This window comes from Myxocyprinus asiaticus, chromosome 43 (assembly GCF_019703515.2).
Source record: "Myxocyprinus asiaticus isolate MX2 ecotype Aquarium Trade chromosome 43, UBuf_Myxa_2, whole genome shotgun sequence".
Classification (NCBI taxonomy): domain Eukaryota; kingdom Metazoa; phylum Chordata; class Actinopteri; order Cypriniformes; family Catostomidae; genus Myxocyprinus; species Myxocyprinus asiaticus.
In genome coordinates this window covers 14,887,128-14,912,462 of record NC_059386.1, presented here as the reverse complement: position 1 = coordinate 14,912,462, position 25,335 = coordinate 14,887,128, and the positions used below count along the sequence as shown (strand labels likewise).

Here is a 25,335-nt window from a genome sequence, read left to right as displayed (position 1 = left end):
AAAAATACTGTATGTGGAAACACATGAAACATACATGGATAGTATGTTTTTGTTTCCCTATGACACAAACAATATGACAAAAAGTCTCATATGAAGCTTTTATTGTGTGAACATTGCACAATGCTGCTACAGAAAATTGGTGACAAGACAAATGACTATGAACAGACACGTAATTGTTAGACATTCTCCATTGTAAGCGTGCAGTGCGTGATTTGATAACACTTAAGCAGTATTACAGGACACTGCAATGCAACTACTGAAGGCAGTAACAAACCTGACAGTGGATGTAAATTCTATCGTTAAAGTAGCAATGGATAGACAACTGACCAAACCAAGCTTCCAAACCCAAGTAAATGTGAAGACCAAAAGCTTGAGCTTAGCTATTTCCACAATAAACACTGTAGTAGCTTTATTTGCACGAAAAGGAGTCATAGATCGTAGTGTCTTTTAATGGTCAAACTGAATAAATTATATAGACTCAGGCTTCATGCATTTTTTTTTAATGAATGATCAAGAAAGACCAATTTTTTGATAGGTGTCAGAAATGTTGATCTAGTGATTGTTGAAACTGCACTTTTACATATCAACACTAACAATAAATAAAACATGAAGTATGTACAGCGCCAAACATGTTTGGAATACAATAAATTAAGTCAGATCACGTTGTAAGTTTAATATCAGTGAGTACAATAAAAAAATTGATGGTCTACGAATAAAACTTTGTGTAAATATATAGGCCTATATTATAAATTTCTCTGGGCACTTTGAGAATTGAAAGGGACATAAGGCGTAAACAAGGGGGCTGGAGAAGTTTGTGAAATTAGTATTCCATCACTTATAATCTGCTTAACAGATATGGAGCTTGTCTTGTCTTTAATATGTACACCGTAGACGGACACAGACTGCTGTATATGTGATTGAAATAACATCTGGTTATGTGGAGTCATCTTGTTTGCTTATCTTGAAATATCTGCATAGCATCCGTTTTATATTAGAGTGGATTTTATTGGTCTCTCAGGAGGGAGAGAGTTTGAGTGTCCAAGTCCAAATGTCAGAAAAGGGACACTTTTTTCTTCAGGTCATTCCGTTTCCATAGTGACAGACGATCAAATTCTGCGATAGACATTCCAAATAAGCTCTGGAACTCTTCTTGAGACAAATGTCTCTTTAAATGGGGAGACAAACAAAATAAAAACAATCAATCAGTTTATATGTACAGTCAGGGATGACACGTCCCCCACCCAACCACGTGATTACATCAAATTGTCCTGTTTATTGTATTCCCCAAGATGATATAAGATTTCCATTACAAAAACCTATACAGTATACAACATTTATTTAGCCAGCTATAAATCGTCATTTTAAAACCCGTTTTCTAAAATGATTCTAAATGTAATAATTTCACATTTAAAATGAACACACTACAGAATGATTTCAATCAGGTTTGTGCTTTCGGAAAAAGTTGCTGTACTCTTAATTTCAAACTGACTTGAAATGCCAATCAAAATGAATCGTATGCATTTTTATTAATCAAAGTGAACAGGTGCGCTTAAGGATACATATATATTTTTATTTTGCTTTTTTGTGATTTACCTCTAATCTGGTCCTGTCAACACCTGGTGGAAGTTTACTGCGCCCTCTGTGGGTCACAACCAGCATTTCATATGGATATATCTAAAGGGAGGGAAATTCATGAAGTTTTGTGAACATTATACACAGTACTTGTCCTTTTTGTTTCACTAGACACAGAAAACTGTCCATCTCACACACCAATGGCTTGCTCAAGAGAGAATGCGTACTACATGCTCAACCTCCAAAGTTTTCAGTTCGATATTAACTACAGTGATACAACCTTATTGAATTCTACATTCAATGGACGCAAGGCTTAAAAGCAACATGAAATGTGAGTGAACATATGGCATTGCGTTAGAAAAGAGAAAAATGGCATGAAAACATTGGAGGTGTTCTTATTGTGTGTTAAGGCCAAAACATACTCTGCGCTAGTATGTGAACGCAGACACTTCTAGCTACACAAGCTTAACGTTGCCACAAGGGCCGCTATAGCGGACATTAGTGTGAACAGTCCGCTCCTATGGTGAGTTTTACTACTGTCATGATGGAGCAACAGTTTGAAGAGAATATTGCTGAGCAAGTATGTTAAATATATTTAAAGTAACTTGCATGAATAATAGCACATCCGGTTTAATGGCACAGACTTTTAAAGGTAACTCTTTCGCCCCTTTGATTACTGAGGTTTGTTACCACCGCAGTAATGCAAGAACACAAGTTAAGCATGTCCATCTGGACCACACGCATACTGCGTACGCATACTTGCGTAAAACTTGTTTCTGGCCTTAGATTCAAGTTATTATGTCTGCCTCACCTTCTGTTCCAGAATACTAGGAAGAGAGTTTCCTCTGTCCATTCTCGCATTCTGTGAATCGCCATTCTAATCCAAATGACCCCCAGGACAAAGGAGACCAAAATGAGACCGCAAATTTAAAGATGTGGGCCTCGCTACATCCACAGTAATGAAAGTCATTTGACTCATTATTAATAAGCATGCTTACAGTATGAGATCGCATGAGTCAAAAGCCATGGTTAAAAGGATAGTTCACACAAAAAATGAAATTTCTTTCATCATTTACTCACCCTCATGCTATCCCAGATGTGTATAACTTTCTTCTGCAGAACACAAACTAGAAGAACATTTCAGCTCTGTAGGTCCATACAATTCAAGTGAATGGTGACCAGACTTTTCAGGCTCCAAAAATCACATAATGGCAGCTTAAAAGTAATCCATACGACTCCAGTAGTTTAATGTCTTCAGAAGCAATATAAACAGATCATTATTTAAGTCCTTGTTTACTATAACTCTTCACTTTCACATTCTGAAAATAAAAGTGAAAGTGGAGATTTATAGTAAAAAAGGATTTAAATATTGATCTGTTTCTCACCCAAAGTGATTGCATCACTTCAGAAGACATATATTAAATCACTGGAGTCATATTGATTACTTTTATGCTGCTTGTGATTTTTGGACCTTCAAAGTTCTGTCAACCATGCACTTGCATTGAAAGGACCTACAGAGCTGAGATATTCTTCTAAAAATCTTTGTTTGTGCTCAGCAGAAGAAAAAAATTAATACACATCTGGGATGGCATGAAAGTGAGTAAATGATGACAGAATTTTCATTTTTGGGCGAACTATTCCTTTAAAGGTGTGTATGCTAATGTCTGCCATTCAGTGCAAAGATACATTAGTAGCAGGAAGAGGCAAACAGGAAAGAATATGGTTTCCATGTAAGAGTCCATTAATTGACTAGCTGTCAGCATATTCTAAAATGCCATAATCATGCGTATTAAATTGAATTAACAAAACCATCTTACCTGTACACCTATGGAAAGTACAAACAAAAAGATAATAATGTGTTAAAAGTATTAAATAATTTTGGAAATATTCTGAAAGAAATAGGCTATTTATAATATGTGGAAATATCTGTATACAGTATGTGGACAGACTGTGTTTTTTACGTTTTGCCTGCTCGTGCAAACTAAAACATTACCTGTTTTTGCTTTTCTGTTGTCTGTGGAGGTAAAGTCTGCTGATTGCAGCTACATGAATCAGGAAAAAGAATTACACTCATTAGAGATCATTAAAGGGATAGTTCGAGCCAAAGATCTGTCATCATTTACTCACCTTCATATTGTTTCAAACCCATATTACTTTTTTTCATCCATGGAACACAAAAGAAGAGAATGTTAGTCTTAGTCAACATTCACTATTATTGCATCTTTTACTATTCAATGAAAGTGAATGGTGACGGAGGCTAAAGCCCAAAGTATACTTGTATTTTAACGTGTATGCTAGCGTATGCGTACAGGGCGCATGACGTTAATTTTGTCATCAGCAGAGTGATCGAGCACTGTGCGTGTGCAGCCAGATCTTTCTAACCGTGTGTCCTCTGAACTCATACTCTGTTCATGCGCCTGGAATTGTTTGCACTAATTAGTTGGTCCACAAGGTGGCAACACCTACCGTTGTGCCCGGTTGGGCTATGGCGTTCATGAAGAACTGCAAAAAGATGACGTAAACGCTGGTGAACAACAGGAGACGAGGGTGGACACAACAACAGTGGATGTGCATGTCGAGTGCGTGTGTGTGAGGCTAGCATATGCATAAAAACATTCTGCCTAACATTATGCTTTTGTGTTCTATGTTAGAAAGAAAGTCATTTAAAAGAGTTTAAAAATACATTTTGGCACAAGAAACTTTGATTGGGAAAACATAAAAGAATAAAAAAACAACATATAATTACAAGGATTTAATGTGTTAATTTAGTGCGATTAATTAAAACCTATAAAAAAAATATGTGCTAAACATTTTTTATCACATAATCATGCCCTCAGACTGTAATAAGGAACATTTTAACCATCGAAGCAATTCAAGCTTGAAGTACCACATTTATGTTTTCAGCAGGGGGCAGTAAGCACAAATCTAGCTGTACAGACATGCAGCTGTAGAGGCAACAAACCACACTTACAGACTGCACACAGCTCAAAATGGATGAGAGTTTAAGAGCGATGAATATGCAACCTATGGGGAGACTACAGTAGTTCTTTCAATTAGTCAAACTTCCAATTAGACTTTGGAAAAAGTTTAATGTTGGTGCTATTTCAGTGCATTTCTATCTTTATTATGTGGAAGGCTTTGTTTGGAAATGCTTTGTTTCTTTTTTCCTAAGAAGGAAATAAATGCATTTTGACAGGAAAATAAGTATATAGAGTCAAATTTCAACACTTTCAAAATCTGCGATTAATCGCGATTAACTACAAAACGTATGCGATTAATTGCAATTAAAATTTTTAATTGACTGACAGCACTAATAATAACAAAACAATTGTACAAATTATAAGATGACCTCTTTAAATATGAATTAAAAAAGAAACTATCTCTCCTACCCTAGTGAGGCCTGTTCGACTGCAAGGAGGTAAAGAGGCGGATTTGTGTGCACTGGCTGATGATCCTGCAATGAAATATGAAAGAACTTTTAGAGCAGTGGTCATTTTGAGATTGAGCTATCCATTCAAACTGGACAGGGATGATATAGGCAATTCATCATTTGAACACTGGGTGTCCTCTGTGACCTGCGGGTTGTGGCAACGTGCATTATATACTCTTCGTGCATTATGTACTCTTAAAGATCAGCAGAATGCAGTGCATTTCCTGATTGCATACAAACATTATATGGATGCACATGGACATACAGTACACCCATAAAATAGGACACAACCCCACACTTACTGTTGAATCTTTAAGGTAATACAATGTTTCATTTAAAAAGTAATATTGACTTTTAATATATGGATATACTATATCAAGATGGTTATGGTTACATATATTAAAGAGATGGTTCACCCAAAAATGAAACTTTTGTCATCATTTACTCACCCTCATATTGTTCCAAACCCATATAACTTTCTATATTCCATAGAAAACAAAAGGAGATGTAAAGCAGTATGTTAGTCTCTGTCACAGTTCACTTTCATTGCCACTTTTTCCATACAATAAAAGTGAATGGAATAATTAGGGGGGTGAACTATCCCTTTCAATCTGTAGTGCATTAGGTTTTCTACAACAGACTGTTTGTAAATTAAATAATTCAAACACAATTTGCACGCAGCTTTGAACACATCACATACCCAAGTTTATGTTTGTCCCATCTGGCAGGGAACGTGTTTTTCTACGGATGAGCACTGATTTCTCTATTTCCTCCTTCAGGATCAATTTGCCCAAGTTAGACTGTATCTGAAAAACAAACAGGCCAGTCATGATTAGAGAACTGCATTAAGCCCTGGCCTCATGTGCGTGCATATCCTTCAAGCAATCAATTTAATGGCCCCAAAACAAAATACTTAATCATCAAGCTGTAGAGAAATTATTCCCAGTCCTGCTTTAGTCTAGACAGACTCAAGACGGTGAATGACAGTGTTGGGGGTAACACGATAAAAGTAACGCATGTTACGTAATCAGATTTCTTTTTCGAGTAACGAGTAAAGTAACGCAATATGTTAGACCATAATATTGGAGTTACTTTTTAAATAAAGTAACGCGTTGCTTTTGTACACCTCTACTGTCCCTGTATTGCGAGAAATCCGGAGTAAAAGTGTGCAAACTTCGGGGAGTAGACGTAGTGCATGATTGGCATTGTAGTTCTATAGAGTGTGAGGCCAGAGACTATTTAGCAGAGAGAGATGAGTCACTTCTATTTAAATGAATGGGAGAAATTGGAACGCCAATGGATGTAGAAAGGAAGTCCCGCCTTGCAGGTAAAACAGCCAATCACCTTTTAGATACAGATAATCAACTCTCTAACCCACATGCACATTTCGTGTTTTAGCGTGATATGTGGTCAACATTCGGTTGAGTGAAACACGATTGATTCATGTGTTAAAACACACTGCATTAAAAAAAAAAAATAATAATAATATCGGTAAACGCATTTAGGCAGGAGGATTATAAGACTAGTCTTCCACTGGACATGACATGATACACAGGGTGAAATACTCACTCAGTTCACTAACTTATGCCACCGAACTGCTCCGTGTTACAGCTCCCCGTAACAGAAAGAATGAGATGAGAAAAGATTCTGGATCGGTCGCTCTGTGTAATATTCTACATCGATTGTGTATGCAGAGAAAATGTCTTCGTTTCTAAAAAGATTCTACATTTTTTTATATAATAAACACGTAGTTTGATTCATGAAACAAACCGTTTTTATGACATTTTGGTAGCATTAAAAACGATTCCATTCAAGTTGTATCAACATGCCTCTTTAAGTTGTGACGTCTGTATGCACTGTGGATCAACTCAAAATAAGCGTGCACCGAGATGACAAGTGAAAAATATTATTTTATTATCAGACATATTCCATGAACATGTTAGGCTGGCATTCCCCACTGAATGTTATCTTGACTTCAGGACTTCAGTTGACTCTGGCATTGTCGATGGGCACAGCACATGAAGACATATGATGCAGGTTCAAGTGTTGGACTTTGCTGCTTTAGGTAAGACAGTTTTGTATTGGCCTCCATGTTGATGGAAAAACAAATCATGCATATTCATGTTATTGATTCTTTATTATAAATATGATGTGAAGACCTACTTTCTAAATAGTTTGTTTACTATGTTGTTTTGACATGAGTGTTGTACAGTAGCTAGCATGACCTGTAATGTCTCTTGTATGCAATGCATGGCTTAACTGTATAGAATGCATAGCAGAAGAGAAAGTGGCTGTTAGAATAAAGTAACGCAAAAATAATGCAAAAGTAACATAACCCTTTACTTTCCATAAAAATTAACTTTTTCATTAATTAAGTAAATTTTTTAAGGAGTAACGCGATATTCTAATGAGTTACTTTTAAATGTAATGTTACCCAACACTGGTGAAGGATATGAATCTTAACAAGATGTATTGACGTGAATAGGCGCCATTCACTTTTTGCCATGGCCAATTCTGTTCCCACAACGTTTTGAAATAGCAGGGATGTGTCTAATATAGAGAAAACATCTCCACTACTCAAATGTCTTGAGTGTCTGGTGTGTTATAATGAGTGGTGATCCGGCACTGGAATTAGTTTTTTAATATGATGGGTGCTCGATGTGGCTGTCCCAGGAATGTGCCGTCCATATAAGCAGGGTAAGAGTGAAAAGAAAACTGACACTATGAAATATTGAAATACAATTGTTAATATAAACTACTGTTTTCGTTCAAATTCGTTATCATTCATCTCAGCTGAGCAGCACAGACATTTATTCATTTATTCGCTTTGGCGCCACCCTCAGGTATAAGCACTTTTTATTATGCTTTCTCCGACTTAGATTCAAAGCATTGTATACCGCCCTGTCATTCAATATTATACATTCATTCAAACTGAATCACGCCTGCTTCTACAAATGACCAAGGTAAGCATACTTACCTAAACGAGTAAGCCAATTAGAAGCTTCTTCCTTCAGTCACGCTATCTGGCTAGATTTTTGTTTTGCATCAACACGTTCAAGTTCACGTAACTAATGCGTTATTAAGCGCTAAAATGGATAAAGTGTAAGCATCGACAACCTAATTAATTTCAATTAAAAACTATCTATCGAGACTTTAACAAGCGGGCTGCTTTTACAACAAAGTAACGGAGATGTTCATTCGCAAGGAGAGACGCATGGATTTTGTGTTCCAGTAAAGGTAAGTTAATATGTTTATTAAAAATCTGTGTTATTGACAGTGTTGTGTAACGTTACTTTTAAAAGTAACTCATTAGAATATTGCGTTACTCCCAAAAAAAGTAATTTAATTAAAAAGTACATATTTATGGAAAGTAAAACGTTACGTTACTATTGCGTTACTTTTTTCTCACAGCCCCTTTTTCTTCTGCTATGCATTCCATACAAATAAGCCATGCATTGCATACAGGAGACATTACAGGTCATGCTAGCTACTGTACAACACTCATGTCAAAACAACATAGTAAACAAACAGATATTTAGAAAGTAGGTCTTCACCCCATCTTTATAATAAAGAATCAATAACATGAATATGCATGATTTGTTTTTTCATCAACATGGCAGCCAATATGGATAATGAAAATAACCACTGTCTTACCTAAAACAGCAAAGTCCAACACTTGAACCTGCATCATATGTCATCATGTGCTGTGCCCATCGACAATGTCAGAGTCAACTGAAGTCAGGATAAAATTCAGTGGGGAATGCCAGCCTAACATGTTCAAGGAATAAGTCTGATGAATAAATGAATATTTTTCACTTAAGTCCTCTCAGTGCATGCTTGTTTTGAGTTGATCCACGGTGCGTACAGACCCACAACTTCAAAGGCGCATGTTGATACTTGAACTTGAATGGAATCGTTTTTAATGCTACCAAAATGTCATAAAAATGTTTTGTTGATTCATGCAGTTTGAACTTCATGAATCAAACTACTTGTTTATTATAAAAAAAAATAAAAAAAAATTAGAAACTTTAGAAACTAAGACATTTTCTCTGCATACACAATCGATGTAGAATGTTGCGCGGAGCGACTGATCCAGAGTCAGTGGTGATCTGGCAATCATGTCCTTGTGTTATGCTCTGTCTGTTTTATAGTTCTAACGTTATGGCACAGTGACTGTTTAAAAAAATATATTAAGGGATGACTGCCATGTTTATGTTACATTTACCTTGTGCATTCAGGTTAAGATTGTTGTCTTTGGTGGTCAGATTAGTTAATTGCTGTTGTCTATTCCAGTGTTTCTGAACTGTGGGAAGAGTGACGTAGTGAAACTAGTAACTTGCAATCTTTTCTTTTTCTTTTTGTTGTCTGTCAAAACAAGCTCTTCTGGCATTATGGTTCATTGTATGATTTAATGGACATAAACATGCTCGGCTCAACATATGACAATCTTTAATTTGTGTGATATGAGCAATATTACTGTCCTGAAGTTCACCACTGTGACAATTGTTTCCATTGGCTGGTGGGTTCTAAGGCAACAATTTACGTCTATAACATTTCCTTGATATTACAATCTCATATAATGTGTTTTGGGCACAGAATTTAATAAAGTGTATTCAAAATCTTTGATGCTTGCCCAGTCTCAAAGCCCACGGCATGTGCCAGGGCTGTCCAGTGACGATAAGTGACAGTGGCAATGTTTATCATGTGAAATATTTATTTGAGCACTTGAACTGGTCAGCAAGAATGACTATTTAGCAAAACAGCAAAAGCTTATTTGAAATTATCTATGCATAACCTAATTAATTCATGAGCTTCACCATTTCGTAACATCATAGCCAGCATGTCAAGACTTTTCGCTCTAACCTTCTGAAGTTCCTGATCTTGCAGTCTCTTTGCATCTTCAGTAAGGTCCTCAAACTCATCGTCCTCGATTGGTTTCCCCTCCTCAACTGCCTTCCTCCTCCACTCTATCTCTAAAAGAGGTATTGACAGGTTTTACAAAAAACAAAAACAAAACAAAAAAGCATCTTCCTTACATCCTTATAAGAAGGACATGTACTAATGAAATATATGACATTCAGTTTTTCCATTATAACATGACTTCTTCACCATAACAGCTTAAGACCAGCTATTGATTACTTCCTTGACACGATTCCTTCACCATAACAATTTAAGACCTGTGTAGACAAGCCATGCTGTTAGGGCTAGGTTAGGGTTAGGACTAACTGTTTAGTACTGGTTTGGTGCTGGTCTAGCTAGCGAACCAGAATAGCCAAGTGTCACGAAATGCAGAGGCAGGACCCAAACGCAGAGTTAAATAAGGGGATTTATTTATTAAAAAACAAAAAAACTGGGGAACTCAACGAGTATTGACGCTGACTCCCAACCCTGGAGTCGCGAGTTCGAATCCAGGGTGTGCTGAGGGACTCCAGCCAGGTCTGCTAAGCAACCAAATTGGCCCGGTTGCTAGGGAGGGTAGAGTCACATGGAGTAACCTCCTCATCGTCGTGATTAGTGGTTCTCGCTCTCAATGGGGCATGTGGTAAGTTGTGTGTGGATTGCGGAGAGTAGCTTGAGCCTCCACATGCATAGTCTCCGTGGTGTCATGCACAACAAGCCACGTGATAAGATGCGCGGATTGACGGTCTCAGAAGCGGAGGCAACTGAGACTTGACATCCGCCACCTGGATTGAGATGAGTAACCGTGCCACCAAGAGGACCTACTAAGTAGTGGGAATTGGGCATTCCAAATTGGGAGAAAAAGGGATTAAAAAAAATAAAAAAACAACATAAAGCTCCCACAAGGGGGAAAAACAAACATAAACTACCCCAAAGGGGAAAAAGGGTAATCCAGGCTAGGGCAGAGGGAAACAGGACCGACCGGACCGGAACAAGAACTAAGTGGGGGAAACAGGACCGACAGGGAAGACTGAAAACACAAGACTGGAAACAAGACTGATTAACAAGACCAACGAACAGGACCGACTGGAATACACACAAGACGAACTGCCACTGGACAGCACACACAAGGAGGCTAAAATAGGGAGAGAAATCAACAGGTTAACAAGACAGGGCAGGTGTGACTAATAAACTAATAATGGACAAACAAGGAGGCGGTGTATGACATAAAACAGAGAGACACGCGGCGATATAGAAACAAAACAAAGCCACATGCTCTTACAAGACAACAAAACGCCCGAATGGCATGAGCACACATCGCCAAGACAATGAGGCAATATACGCCCATGCCAACCGACAAACAAGACGAGAGAATGCGTAACAACGCTAAACAAAGCAATGCCATGCATTCTCACACTAAACGAAGCCTGAGCGCACATCGCGATGCACCCACGTCAATAACAGACAGACATGGAGCACGAGTGTCCAGATCCCGACACAGACCGAAACCGAACCAGACAGGGAGTCAGGATCCAGACACCATGCTCCTGACTTGAAACAAGTCGGACCGAAGAGCGCACGGCAGGGAATACAACCTGTCAACAAGACAGACAACGAAACACAAACAGACATGGGATGATGATGCCACGGTCCTGTCAAACCAAAACCCAGGCTAACAGAGTGAAAGGACCATGACACCAAGGTTTTCACCAGCAAAACTTAGCTGGTGAGGTGATACGCACCTGCATACACCCCTGAGCTGGAGATGTTGCCATCAGTATTTTGGTCCATCCGGAATGAAAAGGCCTTTCATTTTGTAAATTTTCAAGAGAACGCTAGCACATAGATGGTTTTAAAGCTAATAGACATGGAATAAAAGCCAAACAACTCCAATTTTGATTTCATGAGCAGAATTTTGGACCAATGAGATTTCACTGTGGACGGGGCTACCCAGCACAAAATCTGCAGAGTCTTTCGCTTACAAAACTCAGAGTAACATGGAAGAGATGAGCCTGGTTAGGACACAGTATGTGAGACTGAGAGATGTGAACTTGGACCAATGAAAGTGGGTGTGCATTTACCCATAGTAGCAAGAGAGGGTGGACAGGGCCAGTACTCTGTCTCTATCTTTGAAGGCTGGTTGGGATCAGGTGGCTGGGCTGCTGGGAACTTGGAGGACTCAATGATATTATCCTGTTTATAATTGGATGTTCCAGTTTCTCTGTCTGAAGAGAGGGAGAAGAAACAAAACAAAACAAAAAATTACCAGCACAATGTTACCAGTCAGTATATTTGAAAATCTATTCTATATGTCGTTAAACTGTCCCTTGACAAAGACCTCAGTATACTTAAAAAAAAAAAAAAATAATAAAGAACAAATACCGTGTTTGTAAATTGGAGGCTTCATATACATGTTTGTGCCACTGTCTGAAATAAAATTACATAAAAAACATATAATGGTGCAATAGATGTACAGTTGTAATGCAATAGTTGTGCAGTTACAGTAAGATATAGACATTTTTCAATGGTTATGTAAAAAATATATATATATATATACACTGTATATATTATTTGGCTAAAAGAAGAACTTTCATGAATTGTCCGACCTGGTCTATGAAAGTGCTGCAAGGGGCCCTTGGATGCGAGGCTGACCTTGCGAAGCTGCACTGTGGAGCCCATGTTGGATCCTCCGGGAGACCCCTGCTCGGACCACTCCTTTGCCTCTTTTGAGGCAAAAATCTAAAGAAACATGAAATTTGCAAACATAATGCCTTCTATTATTCCATAATGTTCAAAATGAAATGATTATTCTTATGCTAGCGTAACCTTTTTTGTGCTTTGATCCAAAGTGCAAAATCTGACAACATAGGCACAACTCATGCTAACGAAAGCCAGACCATCATATTTCACTGCCTGCATCAATAAAATGAAACCGCAAACCTGTGCCTGATTGTAAATCATGCTAACAGCAGCTAGTTTTATGCCATTCTTCATTGCTAAGCTACCAAGTAATAGGTAGGTTCTATAACTAAAATATTACTATGAACTCAAAATGTTCAAGAATATCATATTTTATCTTCTAAATTCCCATCTCATTCCCATTGATTCCAATTAAATGCCATCATCATTTCAGTGAAAATCATTCTGTAATAGTCCTTCATTGATTGAGTGGATCAATAAAACACATTAACAAAAAAACATTATTTTTTTTACCCCAAAATGAAAATTCTGTAATCATTTATTCACCCTCATGTTGTTCCAAACCTTAATAGCTTTCTCTCTTCTGTGGAACACATGTGTGAAAAAAAGATGCACTGAGATTGAATGGTGACTGAAACTAACATCCTGCCAAACACTCCTTTTTGTGTTCCACAGAAGAAAGAAAGTCAAACGGGTTTCGAACAACATGAGTGTATGCCAGAATTTTCATTTTGGGGTGAACCATCACTTTAATTTTTCAGGAAGATTAATGTGGTAGTTAAAGCTAGTGACCAGTGACTATCCTGATTGAAAGGCTTGATGTCTCACCTCAGGAGAAGGAGGGGGCGAGATGGAATGAGGTGACATTGATCTCTGGAGGAGACGGAGAGAAAACAGAACACACACATACATGCATTGTCTTCAAGCCCTGACATTCAAATGGCTCAATACTGTATATCAGACACACAAACATCCACACAACAAATAATTTAACATGCATTAACACAGTTTGACTAATAACAATGTATTATAGTTAAAAGCTACTATCACTATTAAATCTAGCTTCCGGTTCTCCAGAAAGCATATATTGATTTTACTCTACAAGAGCTGTTGTAAAATGTGCAATAAACCTTTTCAAATGCATCCCGATGGAACAATGAAACAAAGGGTTGATCTAAAAAGAGACACGGGGGCAAATTCACTAAACAGTTGAGGCAGTTTGGCGCACGGTATTTCAGTGCAAAAACTTGCGTCTTATTCACCAACCACATAACATTCTGTTTAACCAGCCGCGAAATGCGCAGAAATAGCACTCCACTGTATTTAAGTTGTTGTCATTCTTTTAAGCACAAACATGCCTCCTTTCTACATAAATAAGGTTTCTTAGACTATGCCTTATTCACAAAATTCAGTGCTATTTGCCTGCCGCAATTAATGCCGTGCATTAATTTCTGTACATAATGGCAGCAGTAATTCATCAAATGATGATTAAATGATGGAGACGAGCATTATAACAAGACATGCGGTGTAGTCAAGCGCACTTCAGATGTCTGGATTGCAGTGGAGTAATGCAGTACATTCCCAGTGAAGCATGCCAGATCCCGATAGTCTGCTTCATTCGCCATCACCTACAGTAGAACTCACAAACAACCCCTATGTTGGATAATTGCGCTGTGCAAATTGCATTTGTCACACATTTTTTCCAATGTGTTTGCACCATTACTTTATTTGCAGATTACCATTAGTGAAACGGGCTAAAACAATGCAGACAGCATGTGCAAATAAACAATGCTATTGAATGTTGCATTTATACAGTGCTTTTTCGGACACTACACTCAAAGTGCTTTACACAGTGAACAGGGGACTCTCCTCGACCTCCACTAGAGTGCAGCATCCTCCTGGATGTTGTGACGGCAGCCATAGTGTGCCAGTACGCTCACCACACACCAGCTAATGGTGGTGAGGAGAGAGTAGAGTTATAGAGCCAATTTACAGATGGGGATTATTAGGGATTTATGGGCGCAATACATTCTTAGTGAATTCACCCCTTATTCTCTTTGCTTTGCTAACCTCTCTACTTTTGGAGAGACCTATCCGATCCAGGGCCGAGATATTGAAATGTGGCTCGTACACCATCAGATCTGGCCGTTCCACCTCAAGTATGGCTTTGTCTTTGGGGATGGCTGCCAAGTCCTTATATCCAATAACCTGATTGTCCATTCTTGCCTTTGGGGAAAAAGAGAGAGTGTAAAAACAGCTCGAATTGTAGAGAAAGAAATAGTTGTTCTCTGAAATGCCTTGTGGGGTTCCTTGGAACTGGGATATTGAGCAGGTGCTTTATGCTAGATAACAGAATGGAATTAGTTATCTTTGAAACCGAAAGCTTTTGACCTTTCAGGCCAGAATCATACCATAATTAGAAGTCACAGGACTAATTGACTAAGCTTTGCCAAATTTAGCTAAAATCATGATTTATTGTGCACAAATCTGATGTTATAAAACTAAATGACTTACCACAATAGAGGTGGCCGGCGAGCCAGGTGCACTAGGACCACGGGAGGATGGGGCTGTCCCTACCTGCAGAAGTAGGCCAAATCAGAGGTCACAGGTCATAATTTAACTGCTCTGATTTAATGACAAGTTGTTAATGAAATCTAAGATCTATATCTAACATTATCAATAAAACTGATGACATATCTGTCACTTTCCCATGCCCCCTTTCATTTCTTACTAAGTGAAAAAACCCAGCACACCTGATCATACTTTAATGGTTTTACAGGGACAGAAATAAAATACAGTGGATCAGCCTTTAAAAAGGTAAAACATATCATAAAACTAAATTTAATGATCAAAAATGTCCATCAAATTAAACAGCATATTTAGTAAATCATCATAACATCCACATATTACCTTCTGCATAACTGGAGCAAACTATAAAACCCCTGTCTTTTGTTGTTCCAGTCACACAGTTCTGCAATAAAGCATAAAAGTGGCAAATGTGAATTGAAAATGGAAGCAAATTAGTTTATGGATCTTAAGAGGCAGCAGAAATTCAATGTTTACCTGTGTATTTAGACATGCTATGCTGATGCAAGCAGCATTATTACTATTGCTCATACTTAACGTTAGGGTTTTTTTTCAAACCCCTAAACCAAAGTATTACTCTTTAGCATGTATCACACATTTGTGCTGTAGACATAACCGATAAGTTATGTGCCTTAAAGGGATAGTCCACCCAAAAATGACAATTCTCTCATCATTTACTCACCCTCATGCCATTCCAGATGTGTATGACTTTCTTTCTTATGGTGAACACAAACGAAAAAATGTAGCATAAAATTTTAGGTCTATACAATGCAAGTGAATGGTGGCCAGAACTTTGAAGCTCCAAAAAGCACATAAAGGCAGCATCAAATTAATCCATACGACTCCAATGGTTTAATCCATGTCTTCAGAAGTGATATGATAGGTGTGGGTGAGAAACAGATCGATATTTAGGTCTTTTTTTTTTTACTATCAATCTCCATTTTCACTTTCTTTTGTTTTTGGAGATTTGCATTTGCATATCGCCACCTACTTGGCAGGGAGGATAATTTATAGTTAAAAAGGACTTCAATATTGATCTGTTTCTCACCCACACCTATCATATCACTAAGACATGGATTTAACCACAGGAGTCTTGTGGATTCACCACCATTCATTTGCATTGTATGGACCTACAGAGCTGAGATATTCTTTTGAAAGTCTTTGTTGGTGTTCAGCAGAAAAAAGAAAGTGATACATATCTGAGATGGCATGAGGGTGAGTAAATGATGAGTGATTTTCCATTTTTGGGTTAACTATCCCTTTAATTTTCACAACAACAACAACAACAACAACAACAAAAAACAGGTGAAAAAATCCCATACACTTACATTCATAGTATAAATTTTGCAACAGTCTAACAACCACCCACAACATTCCAGCATTGTGGTGGTTAGTTTTGGACACATTTTCTATATAAAATGTAAAGATGTAATTGAAGTATGCTCTGCTACAAGTTTTGATATAATATATTATGGACCACAATATTACAAAGATTAAAGCTAAAATGACATTGTCTGTTATTTCCAAAACAGCTTGATAAAATTCAGTGCAGTTCATCTGAATTCCATCTGAATGTTGCTGTTTGGGCATAAAACATCACATCACCCCATCTGACATTAGCAGACTGTATCACCAGAACAGTCCTGAAATTTAGCCAATCCATTTAATTTCCCTCCCACTGAGGGTGTTCAAAACACCCACTGATATCAGACACATTTCATCATTCACCAGAGGATATTATGATAACAAGGTTATTCAAAATGTTGCATCTGTAACTGCAATCACGTTGTATTCAGAAATCATATCCTTTGTTTTATGGTAGAAGGATACCACATAATACCTTAAAAGGACAGTTCATCCAAGAATAAAAATCCTGGCATCATTTACTTAAGCTCATGTTGTTAAAAACCCATATCACTTTCTTCTACACAAAAGAAGATATTTAACAGAAGATATATAAGATATATATTTGGAACAAAATGAGGGCGAGTAAACGATAGTAGAATTTTCATTTTGGGTTCAACTATCCCTTTAACAGCTGCTTTCAGAATGAATAGACCTTATATACAGCAGTGCCATCTTTGATTTTTGATGGGAATGACAACAAGGCTGTGAGGGATAGACGTACAGTCTCTTCAATAGGCTGAACAGATGTTTAACGTGTTTTTGGATCGTTCCGCTGATGAAATATTGAAAACATATCTTTCTAAGAAATTTCAGTAGACAAAAAACTCCAAACAACATGAGTTGTAGAAAATTTGATGTGATTAGGAGATTTTTGATAGCTTTATACAGTGCATGTCATTGAAGAGACTGTATGTCGATCCCTCATAGCTTAGTTTTTCATTCACATCAAAAATCCATGATAGCGCTACTGTGAATATGGTCTATAGGCATGAAGGAGAGTCGTCTGATTTCCACTAAAGGGATCAGTGCACTAATGTCTTTCCAAAATGAGACGCTAATTCATTGAATGCAGCGATATCCTGTTAGTGTGGGGGAAGGGAAGTGACATCAAACTTGCTCACCCAGTTTCACCTTGACCAGCTTTACGGTCCAGTAGAAATCTCAGATAGGAGCTACGCTACAATGTCCATTGAATTGACTAGGTTCTATCTAGCATCAAAAACATTTGAATGAGCAAAAGTGGGAACGGAAGACAGTTGGTTTTGGGTTGGCACTCACTAACTGTGCTAATTAGCTTTCACAGTCATTTCAATTTCGTATAAGTTCAAGGAACCAACAACCCTGAATATTTTGTGACATGACTCTCACTTGCCTAGGAAACAAGCTCTGAGAAGAGTACAAGAGCCTCAAGGCATTTTAAATCCATTTCTTTAGGTCAAAATTTTTAGACAATGAAGCTCTATTAGCAAAAACAGCTTTTTGCTCCCAATTCGGGGCAAGTTCACTCTGGGTTGCTAGTGTTTTTTTTGTTAGTTTGTTTTGAGTACTCATGACTCTCACACGTAAGGTGTCAGCTTTGCTGTGGGAGAAACACAAAAAATAAATCATCTTTACACATAACAGTTATGGGAAAATCTTATGAAGAAATCTCTGGGTCATTTTTCACCACAGAGAAGAAGTTAAATTTGGAATAAAAAAAATTAAGCATATTTTAAATCATTAAGAATTTTCATTGTGACATGTAAAATCCAAATGTTATTACTATAATTTGTACGAGGCACGAGGCATCCACGTCCCTGCTGGTTAGGATGGTTACTGATCAGCTCAGGTCAGGGTCCACTCATGCATGAAGGATGTTGCGAGACCTTTGTGTGCTAAAGAAGCTCAGCACCTCTTTACTGACAAGATTGATCACCCTGAGCACAATGTAAATGGCTTCTCATCTGAGATGAAGGGACCCATCTGCATCAAGCTGTCTGTAATTCATATTCAATCTGGTTAAAAGGGGGTCCCTGAGCATAATGCTCTGATAAAGTTTGATTTACCAGTGATTCACATGCTTGGGGGAACATTTAGTCCTTCAACATATGGGTAACATATATTTCAATTTGCAAGCATGGTCTATCACTACTAACTTGCTAGTTATTTACTGTATGGTCAAAACCAGGGCCGTAACCACTATAGATACCACTTTAGACTTCCACTACCAATATTCAGACTCTTTTTATATGATGTAGTTTGCAGAGAATTAAATTGTATTGCATCACAGGTAACCTCGAAATGGAGCCATTTGCTGTTCCAGCAGGAATTTGATACTGAAAATAACCACACTATGTACTTATTTCAATGACAGACTTCTAAATAGGCAAAAATGTATGGAAAATAAAAGGCAAAGACAATGTCATCAAAATGATGACCCAATGATTTTAAGGATCAGATACACAGAAATCTGTGGAAAAGGGATTTGGACAATATTTTAAAGACCCCAAGACATGGCTTGATGAGTATATGTTGACACATTTCCTATAAAACAGGAAGTTGAGGAGGGACATATCAAACACCTACAGTCAGCCTGTGGGACTCTATTTTCTATGGATGCAGCATAACTCCTATCTACTTGAATGGGGAAAGACCGAAACCTCAAAACTGTTGGTCAATATTATGAGTAAACAAGTCATTTCAAATTAGCAATAAAATCTGATAACAATCATATGATAAATTTTGCTTCTTTAGCTCAGATCACACTCAAAAACGCTATTTTTATAGTGGTCCAGCTAATGATTTTATGCATTGCACTGCTGCCACATGATTGGCTGATTAGATAATCGCATGAATAAGTAGGTGTACAGGTGTTCCTAATAAAGTGCTCAGTCAACGTATATGGCCACAAAGCTAATAGACATGAACTAAAATCCACAAAACTCCAATAAGGTCTTTAAGATCCACTTATCCACTTAATATCTATATGCTTATAACATATGAACAGCATCTACATTACTATTAGTATAAAAAAATAAACTATTATAAAGCATACTGATCAAACTCCTAAGAAAACAGAATATATCATCCATTACCATACCTACTAAGAAGCAAAGTTTCAGATCTGTTTTAATGCTTCTTAACCGGCCACTACAGAAAAGAGAGATTGTTAATTAGGAAGCAAGGCAGTGCACTCATGAGATCAAGAGCATGCGTTTATGTCCTATCAAAGAGGGAGTTTTAGCGTGCATGAGTAAGCAGTGAGAAAATATGAATGTAAACGCTCACACACTCATTGAAGCAAAAAAAAAAAAAAACTTCTAACGTAATCACAAACACACACGTGTCCAACTATGAAGCTTTCCCTTCCTTGAAATCTGTCCTTTTCTTTAATTAAATGAAAGCTATGCAATCTTGATATTTAGTCCTATGCAGTTTATGACTCAAATATGCAGTACAAAAATTTAAACTTGGCTTTTTAAGTTAAACTAAAATCACTTTTTTGTTTGTTTGTTTTACTTTTCTTTATTTTAGTTAAACCAAAGCAAATCATTGTTTATATCTATGTTCAAATTCAAATCTGGTTGCTATTATATTCAAACGAAATATACAAAAACACGCAAATATACAATTGTAACTCTCCAACAGTTAAAATCACAAATCCTCTTGAAATTGTCCAAGCAAAAGACAGCTTCACACTCGACCATTTTAAATTATTTGAATTAATTGTGAACATACAGTAGATATAAATAAACATTTGGTTTGGTTTAACCTAAATAAATAAATAAATAAATAAAGTGATTTCACTTGAACTGAGAAGTTATCTTTATTATTTTCCATATTTCAGTCATAAACTGCACAGAACTCAGCATAAAGATCCCATAGATCTCAACTAATTAAAACAAAATAATCAAATAAAACAGAATTTTAAGGAAGGGATAGCTTTAAAATTACCAGAATTACTTGGACAGGATACACAACAGGATTCCACCTCAGCTCCTGCACTGTGATGAAGAGGAAATCCTATGCTGAGAAATCCAGACTTCCTCTCATCTATGTCCTGTTCTCCTCAGTCCTCGCCGTCTCCCTCTCTCTTTCTGCACATTGCCTATAAGACCCCACCCACTTCTCTCTCCACCCAAACTGAAATGCACTTATCTCAGCAGAGCAAGAGCAGCCAACGCCCAATCAGACCCGTCGGTTGTGTCACCGGGGCAACGCTCCGTCTGACGAGAATTCTCCAGGCAGTGTTGATGGATACAGGATACATTATCTCGGTGAGGCCTTTCTGTTCCATCGGGAGCACATGAGATGGGGTGAGGAGCTTGGGAGCTTCTACATGGCCTTATTTGTGTTTCTATCTTGACATTAACAGCCCGAGGAAGCCCTCCTTTTGAAAATCTCTTTCTTGTTAGAACAATGCTGCACATCATGGCCCATAAACAACCCCTTCCTAACTCCACCCCATCACTTCTGAGCAGACTGTGGTGCACGTGGTCTGAGCAGCCATTTTTCTTGTTTCCAAGCTTTGTTTTATTCCGACTGAAGGGCTATTCAGGTCATAAACCTGCAAACCGTGTCTTCGGTTTGACAGCGCTTAAGACTGTCTTGTCAGAGTCTTGCTTAGTTTAACTCGTGAGTCTAACTGTGAAGATCAGACCAACGATGAGACTGACTGCCGGATTTGCTCAATCAGATTAGACTCATTGATTAAACCTGTGATGCTTCCAAGTTCCCTTTCATAGTCAAGCACTTCACTGCAATCTGAATGGCAGGAATTGACAAAATATCAGTCAGCCAGCTAGTATCTAATCAGAACTCTATTATAATGGATTTCCACACAAAAAGTAGAGTCCATTTTACAGTTTTTTATATGAAATAGAATACAACATTGGGCCAATTCTGTGGATACAACATTAGCAACATGCCTTAATCCTAAACTACGCTATCAGTCCAGGTTCAACAAGGAAAAACAGTTGTCCAAGTCAAGAATATACAGTGGGGTCAAAAAATGAAACAACCTTAGAAATAAAATCTTAGATTCAAAATCTAATTTAAACCTGGAAACAACCAGAAATGTTGAGGATTTTGAAACTTTACGACATTAAATGAATATTTGAATAAATCTATTTAAGATTCTGCACTATTTCTAAGTCATTAATAAATCAAAAGTTGTGACATTGGCCATGTTAACTTTGTACAGGAGGTCAGAATTCCTTGCTTCCATTAAAGGGATAGTTCTCCCAAAAATGAAAAATCATCATTTACTCACACTCATGCCATCCCAGATGTGAATGACTTTCTTTCTTCTGCAGAACACAAATACAAATTTGATCTCAGCTCTATTGGTCCTTTCAATGAAAGTGAATGGTAGCCAGGACTTTGTTGCTCCAAAAAGCACATAAAGGCAGCATAAAAGTAATCCATAAGACTCCAGTGGATAAATCCATATCTTCAGAAGTGATATGATAGGTGTGGGTGAGAAACAGATCAATATTTAAGTTCTTTTTTTTTTTTTACTATAAATCTCCACTTTTACTTCACATTCTTCTTTTCTTTTTGGTGATTCACATTCTTTGTGCATATCACCACCTATTGGACAGAAGGAGAATTTTTAGTAAAAAAAAAAAAAAGGACTTAAATATTGATCTGTTTCTCACCAACACCTATCATATCACTTCTGAAGATATGGATTAAACCAGTGGTTCTCAACCTTTTTGACTCCAAGGCCCCCCATGTAGGCAATTAGACATTTATATTATAAGATATATAAATGATACATTTGTGCTTGCAGAAACTGTATATTCTTAAAAAAAAAGAAGAAGAAAAAAAGAAAAAGCAAGATGTTGAGGGAAAATATTACATTTTTAGCATTTTCCAGTAAGTTTCATTATAATAATTATATAAAAATGACAATAATCTACCTTATTTTAGAAAATATTAAGAGATCTGAGGTCCCGCTGGAAGTGTACTGAGGTCCCTAGTGGGTCCCGACCCCCTGGTTGAGAACCACTGGAGTCTTATGGATTACTTTTATACTGCCTTTATGTGCTTTTTGGACCTGAGATATTCTTTTAAAAAATCTTAATTTGTGTTCTGCAGAAGAAAGAGAGTCATACACATCTGGGATGGCATGAGGGTGAATGATGAAGGAATTTTAATTTGGGTGAACTGTCCCTTTAAATCACACAAGATGCTCTTGGAAACATTCTTAAATTATGGTGGGATAACATGAATAATCATTTCATATAAACTTGCCAGCTTGAGCACATGCTGTCATTAAAGTCAAAATATTAAGAAATGATAAAACTCATGTTAATTTTTCAATACAAATATTATTTGTAACTAAAACATTTGTATTAAACTGGCAAAATGTAAAATCATTTCACTAGTGCTCTCAGACTTTTAGATCAAACTGCAGGTTGTTAATGTCGAGGAAAGTGATCCATATTTTATTGCTGTATAATTTCTACAACAAATCACCCTTTGCTCCATATGGATCCCATTGAATAACAACATTCAGACATATCACTTCCATTAAGTTCTGCTACTTCGCTATGACATTGATCTTCCATGCAAATCCGATCTTAATAAAACAGTGCAGAAAAAGGAGGTAATTCGCCATCTACTTGGATTTAAAATATCAAACAGATGTTCAGTTAAATACTTGTATGTTAGTTTCATGAATCTCCATCACTACAAACTATTTTCATCTGTTTTGTTGCCTGATCTTCACTATCATGGAGAATATAAAATAATGCACATCAATATTCAGCTACAGGTGGAAATAGCAGGTGTTCAATGCCAGCAGGAAACATGTCATCAGGAGTTAAGGCATCTCTGGATCTCTAGACAGTCAGCATCTTACATTGTGCTCCTTACATATGATGATGAGAGTCACAACATCATCAATGCTCTCAAATCAGAGTGTGTGTCTGTTGTTTTAGTAGAGGAAATATGACAGCAAATAACTTGTTTATTTGTTCATTTTGTGCACAGTCGATCGTTAGTCCTCACAAATATGAATCAGATCTTTCGGTATTAGTCAAACACTGGTAATTTAATCTAATCAGTCACCTTATGATGACTGATTACATGACGCAGCTGTTGAGGGCGCGCGCCTTGCGCGTGGCAGCAATAAGTCTGTTCCTTCATTTATTTACTCTTCGTTTGGTGTTATTTCATGACACTCAGTGCTTGAAGTGGGCGGGTACTCACCGGTACACAGTACCTGCACTTCTTTAATTTAGTCTGCAGAGTATCGGCAGTTTTTCTTGTATACCACCACTTCTCAGAGTCTCCCGGTACGATGTAATTTCTTTATTTAATATAATACAATGGATGATTTGAAGCAACACTCTAATTTATCTGACCCTCCGACGGATTTTGATAACATCCAAGCGCTCCCTATGCAAAACTCATCGATGAGTTTAACAACACTCAGCAGCACGTGCAACAGCATCAGCGTTCATCAGAAACGATCCGTGGTCCAGTTCCGGACGGGACCACGTCTGTTTAAAAGCTTGTCTGGGCTTAGTTCAGTTTCACTGCCCTTTAAAACATGAACCAGCAACTTTTAGATGAGCACATTTTATCACGTCTTATTCAATCAAAATGTATCCATGCAAATTGCTTAGCAGGTGCAGTCAAAACTACAGATTAAAAAATACTTCACAGCTGTTACAGAAGTGACGTCAGCTCATATGCACAACCTTTTTCAACAAAAGATAAATCGACGATGAAAACCGAACCTTTAAAGAAAATACACATAAACGTTTTCTTTTATTCTCCATTCTTCCAGTGATAAACGGGCGTGTCTAATCTGTTCATGTTCAGGGTCAGTCGTGCTCCTTAAAAGTGATAAGGTGAAGCGTCATTTATTCTGCATACATGTATATCCTGATTGTGATAACCATAGGAATCTACGCCCCTGGGCAAAACGCTATGTTGGAAATGTAAAAGGAATACATATCTAAAATCAAAGTGTAGCTGAATTTAGTCTAATGTAAATAATGTTAGTTTCATGGCTGGTCGGTTCATAAAGAATTAATGTAAAGGCCAGGCCTGTATAGAGCAGATTATTCATAGTGTTGTTGAAGGTTACTGCAGTACATGGCCTAACCAAAAGGACACAGGCAAATTTGTTTCCTTGTTTGACTTTTTAAATCGTCGTTTTACATTTTTCAAATTGAAATAACATTTCTAGTTCCCTTCCAGTGACTCTTGTGAGCATATAGGACATTTCAGATGATGCGTTTGCGTCCTACGATCGTTTGCATCTGTACGTTAGTGTGATGCATAAACGCTTATGATAAATTACTTCAAATGTTAACAAAAAGTCACTCTCAACACTCAATATCAAAACAAAACCAGAGTCCTAAACCATAAATAAATCGAAACAATTTGATCATTTATAGACCGCTCAATTTTCTTAATCCCACGCATCCCCAGCCAGACATATGGAGAAATAGCTCACCTCTTTGAAGCTAAAACAGCTGTTTATTCGGTCCTTCACGTCCCACGATGCAGAATTTTAAAGGTCCACTCAAGAACATCGCGTGTTTTACGCGTTCATTTGCTCTTGTCACATTTGGCCGTGTCTCAAAACCCGGTCTGCTGCCTACCAAGGCGGCATTTTGCCCGTTATAGGGAATTCCGAGTCACCTGATTTAAAACGCGTCGATGATGCCCAAAAAACGCTGTCGAGGGATTGGGACGCGGCCATTGTGGAGGAAACGCGCGTCTGAAGCATCTTTTACAGT

General features: G+C 37.5%; 1 protein-coding gene across 11 annotated transcripts; it reads right to left on the bottom strand.

Annotated features, from left to right (window-relative positions):
- Window positions 1–90: 90 nt before the first annotated feature.
- On the bottom strand, window positions 91–25,335 carry dmtn (dematin actin binding protein). 11 transcript variants are annotated; one of them, XM_051685732.1, is made up of 17 exons: window positions 20,565–20,685; window positions 19,674–19,723; window positions 18,357–18,570; window positions 17,716–18,173; window positions 15,512–15,572; window positions 15,116–15,178; window positions 14,672–14,827; window positions 13,430–13,474; window positions 12,508–12,640; window positions 12,284–12,328; window positions 11,983–12,126; window positions 9,866–9,975; window positions 5,703–5,808; window positions 5,452–5,481; window positions 4,962–5,026; window positions 3,566–3,614; window positions 3,023–3,397 (listed from the first exon to the last, which is right to left on the bottom strand). In XM_051685732.1, the coding sequence occupies exons 5-17, from the start codon at window positions 15,518–15,520 to the stop codon at window positions 3,372–3,374; spliced, it is 981 nt and encodes a 326-aa protein (XP_051541692.1). In that variant the 5' UTR covers window positions 15,521–15,572; window positions 17,716–18,173; window positions 18,357–18,570; window positions 19,674–19,723; window positions 20,565–20,685; the 3' UTR covers window positions 3,023–3,371. The 11 variants fall into 11 exon arrangements, with proteins under 11 accessions (XP_051541695.1, XP_051541692.1, XP_051541693.1 ...); XM_051685735.1 differs by lacking the exons at window positions 3,023–3,397; window positions 5,452–5,481; window positions 17,716–18,173; window positions 18,357–18,570; window positions 19,674–19,723 and adding exons at window positions 91–1,165; window positions 1,594–1,674; window positions 2,384–2,449 and having other exon boundaries at window positions 3,555–3,614; window positions 20,528–20,686; XM_051685733.1 differs by lacking the exons at window positions 17,716–18,173; window positions 18,357–18,570 and having other exon boundaries at window positions 19,678–19,723.

Coding starts and splice junctions, on each gene's coding strand:
- dmtn (XM_051685735.1), bottom strand. Junction 12,329..12,507: donor GCAGCACTTTCATAGACCAG/GTCGGACAATTC, acceptor ATTTTATTTCAG/ACAGTGGCACAAACATGTAT. Junction 12,127..12,283: donor GCCTCCAATTTACAAACACG/GTATTTGTTCTT, acceptor CCCTCTCTTCAG/ACAGAGAAACTGGAACATCC.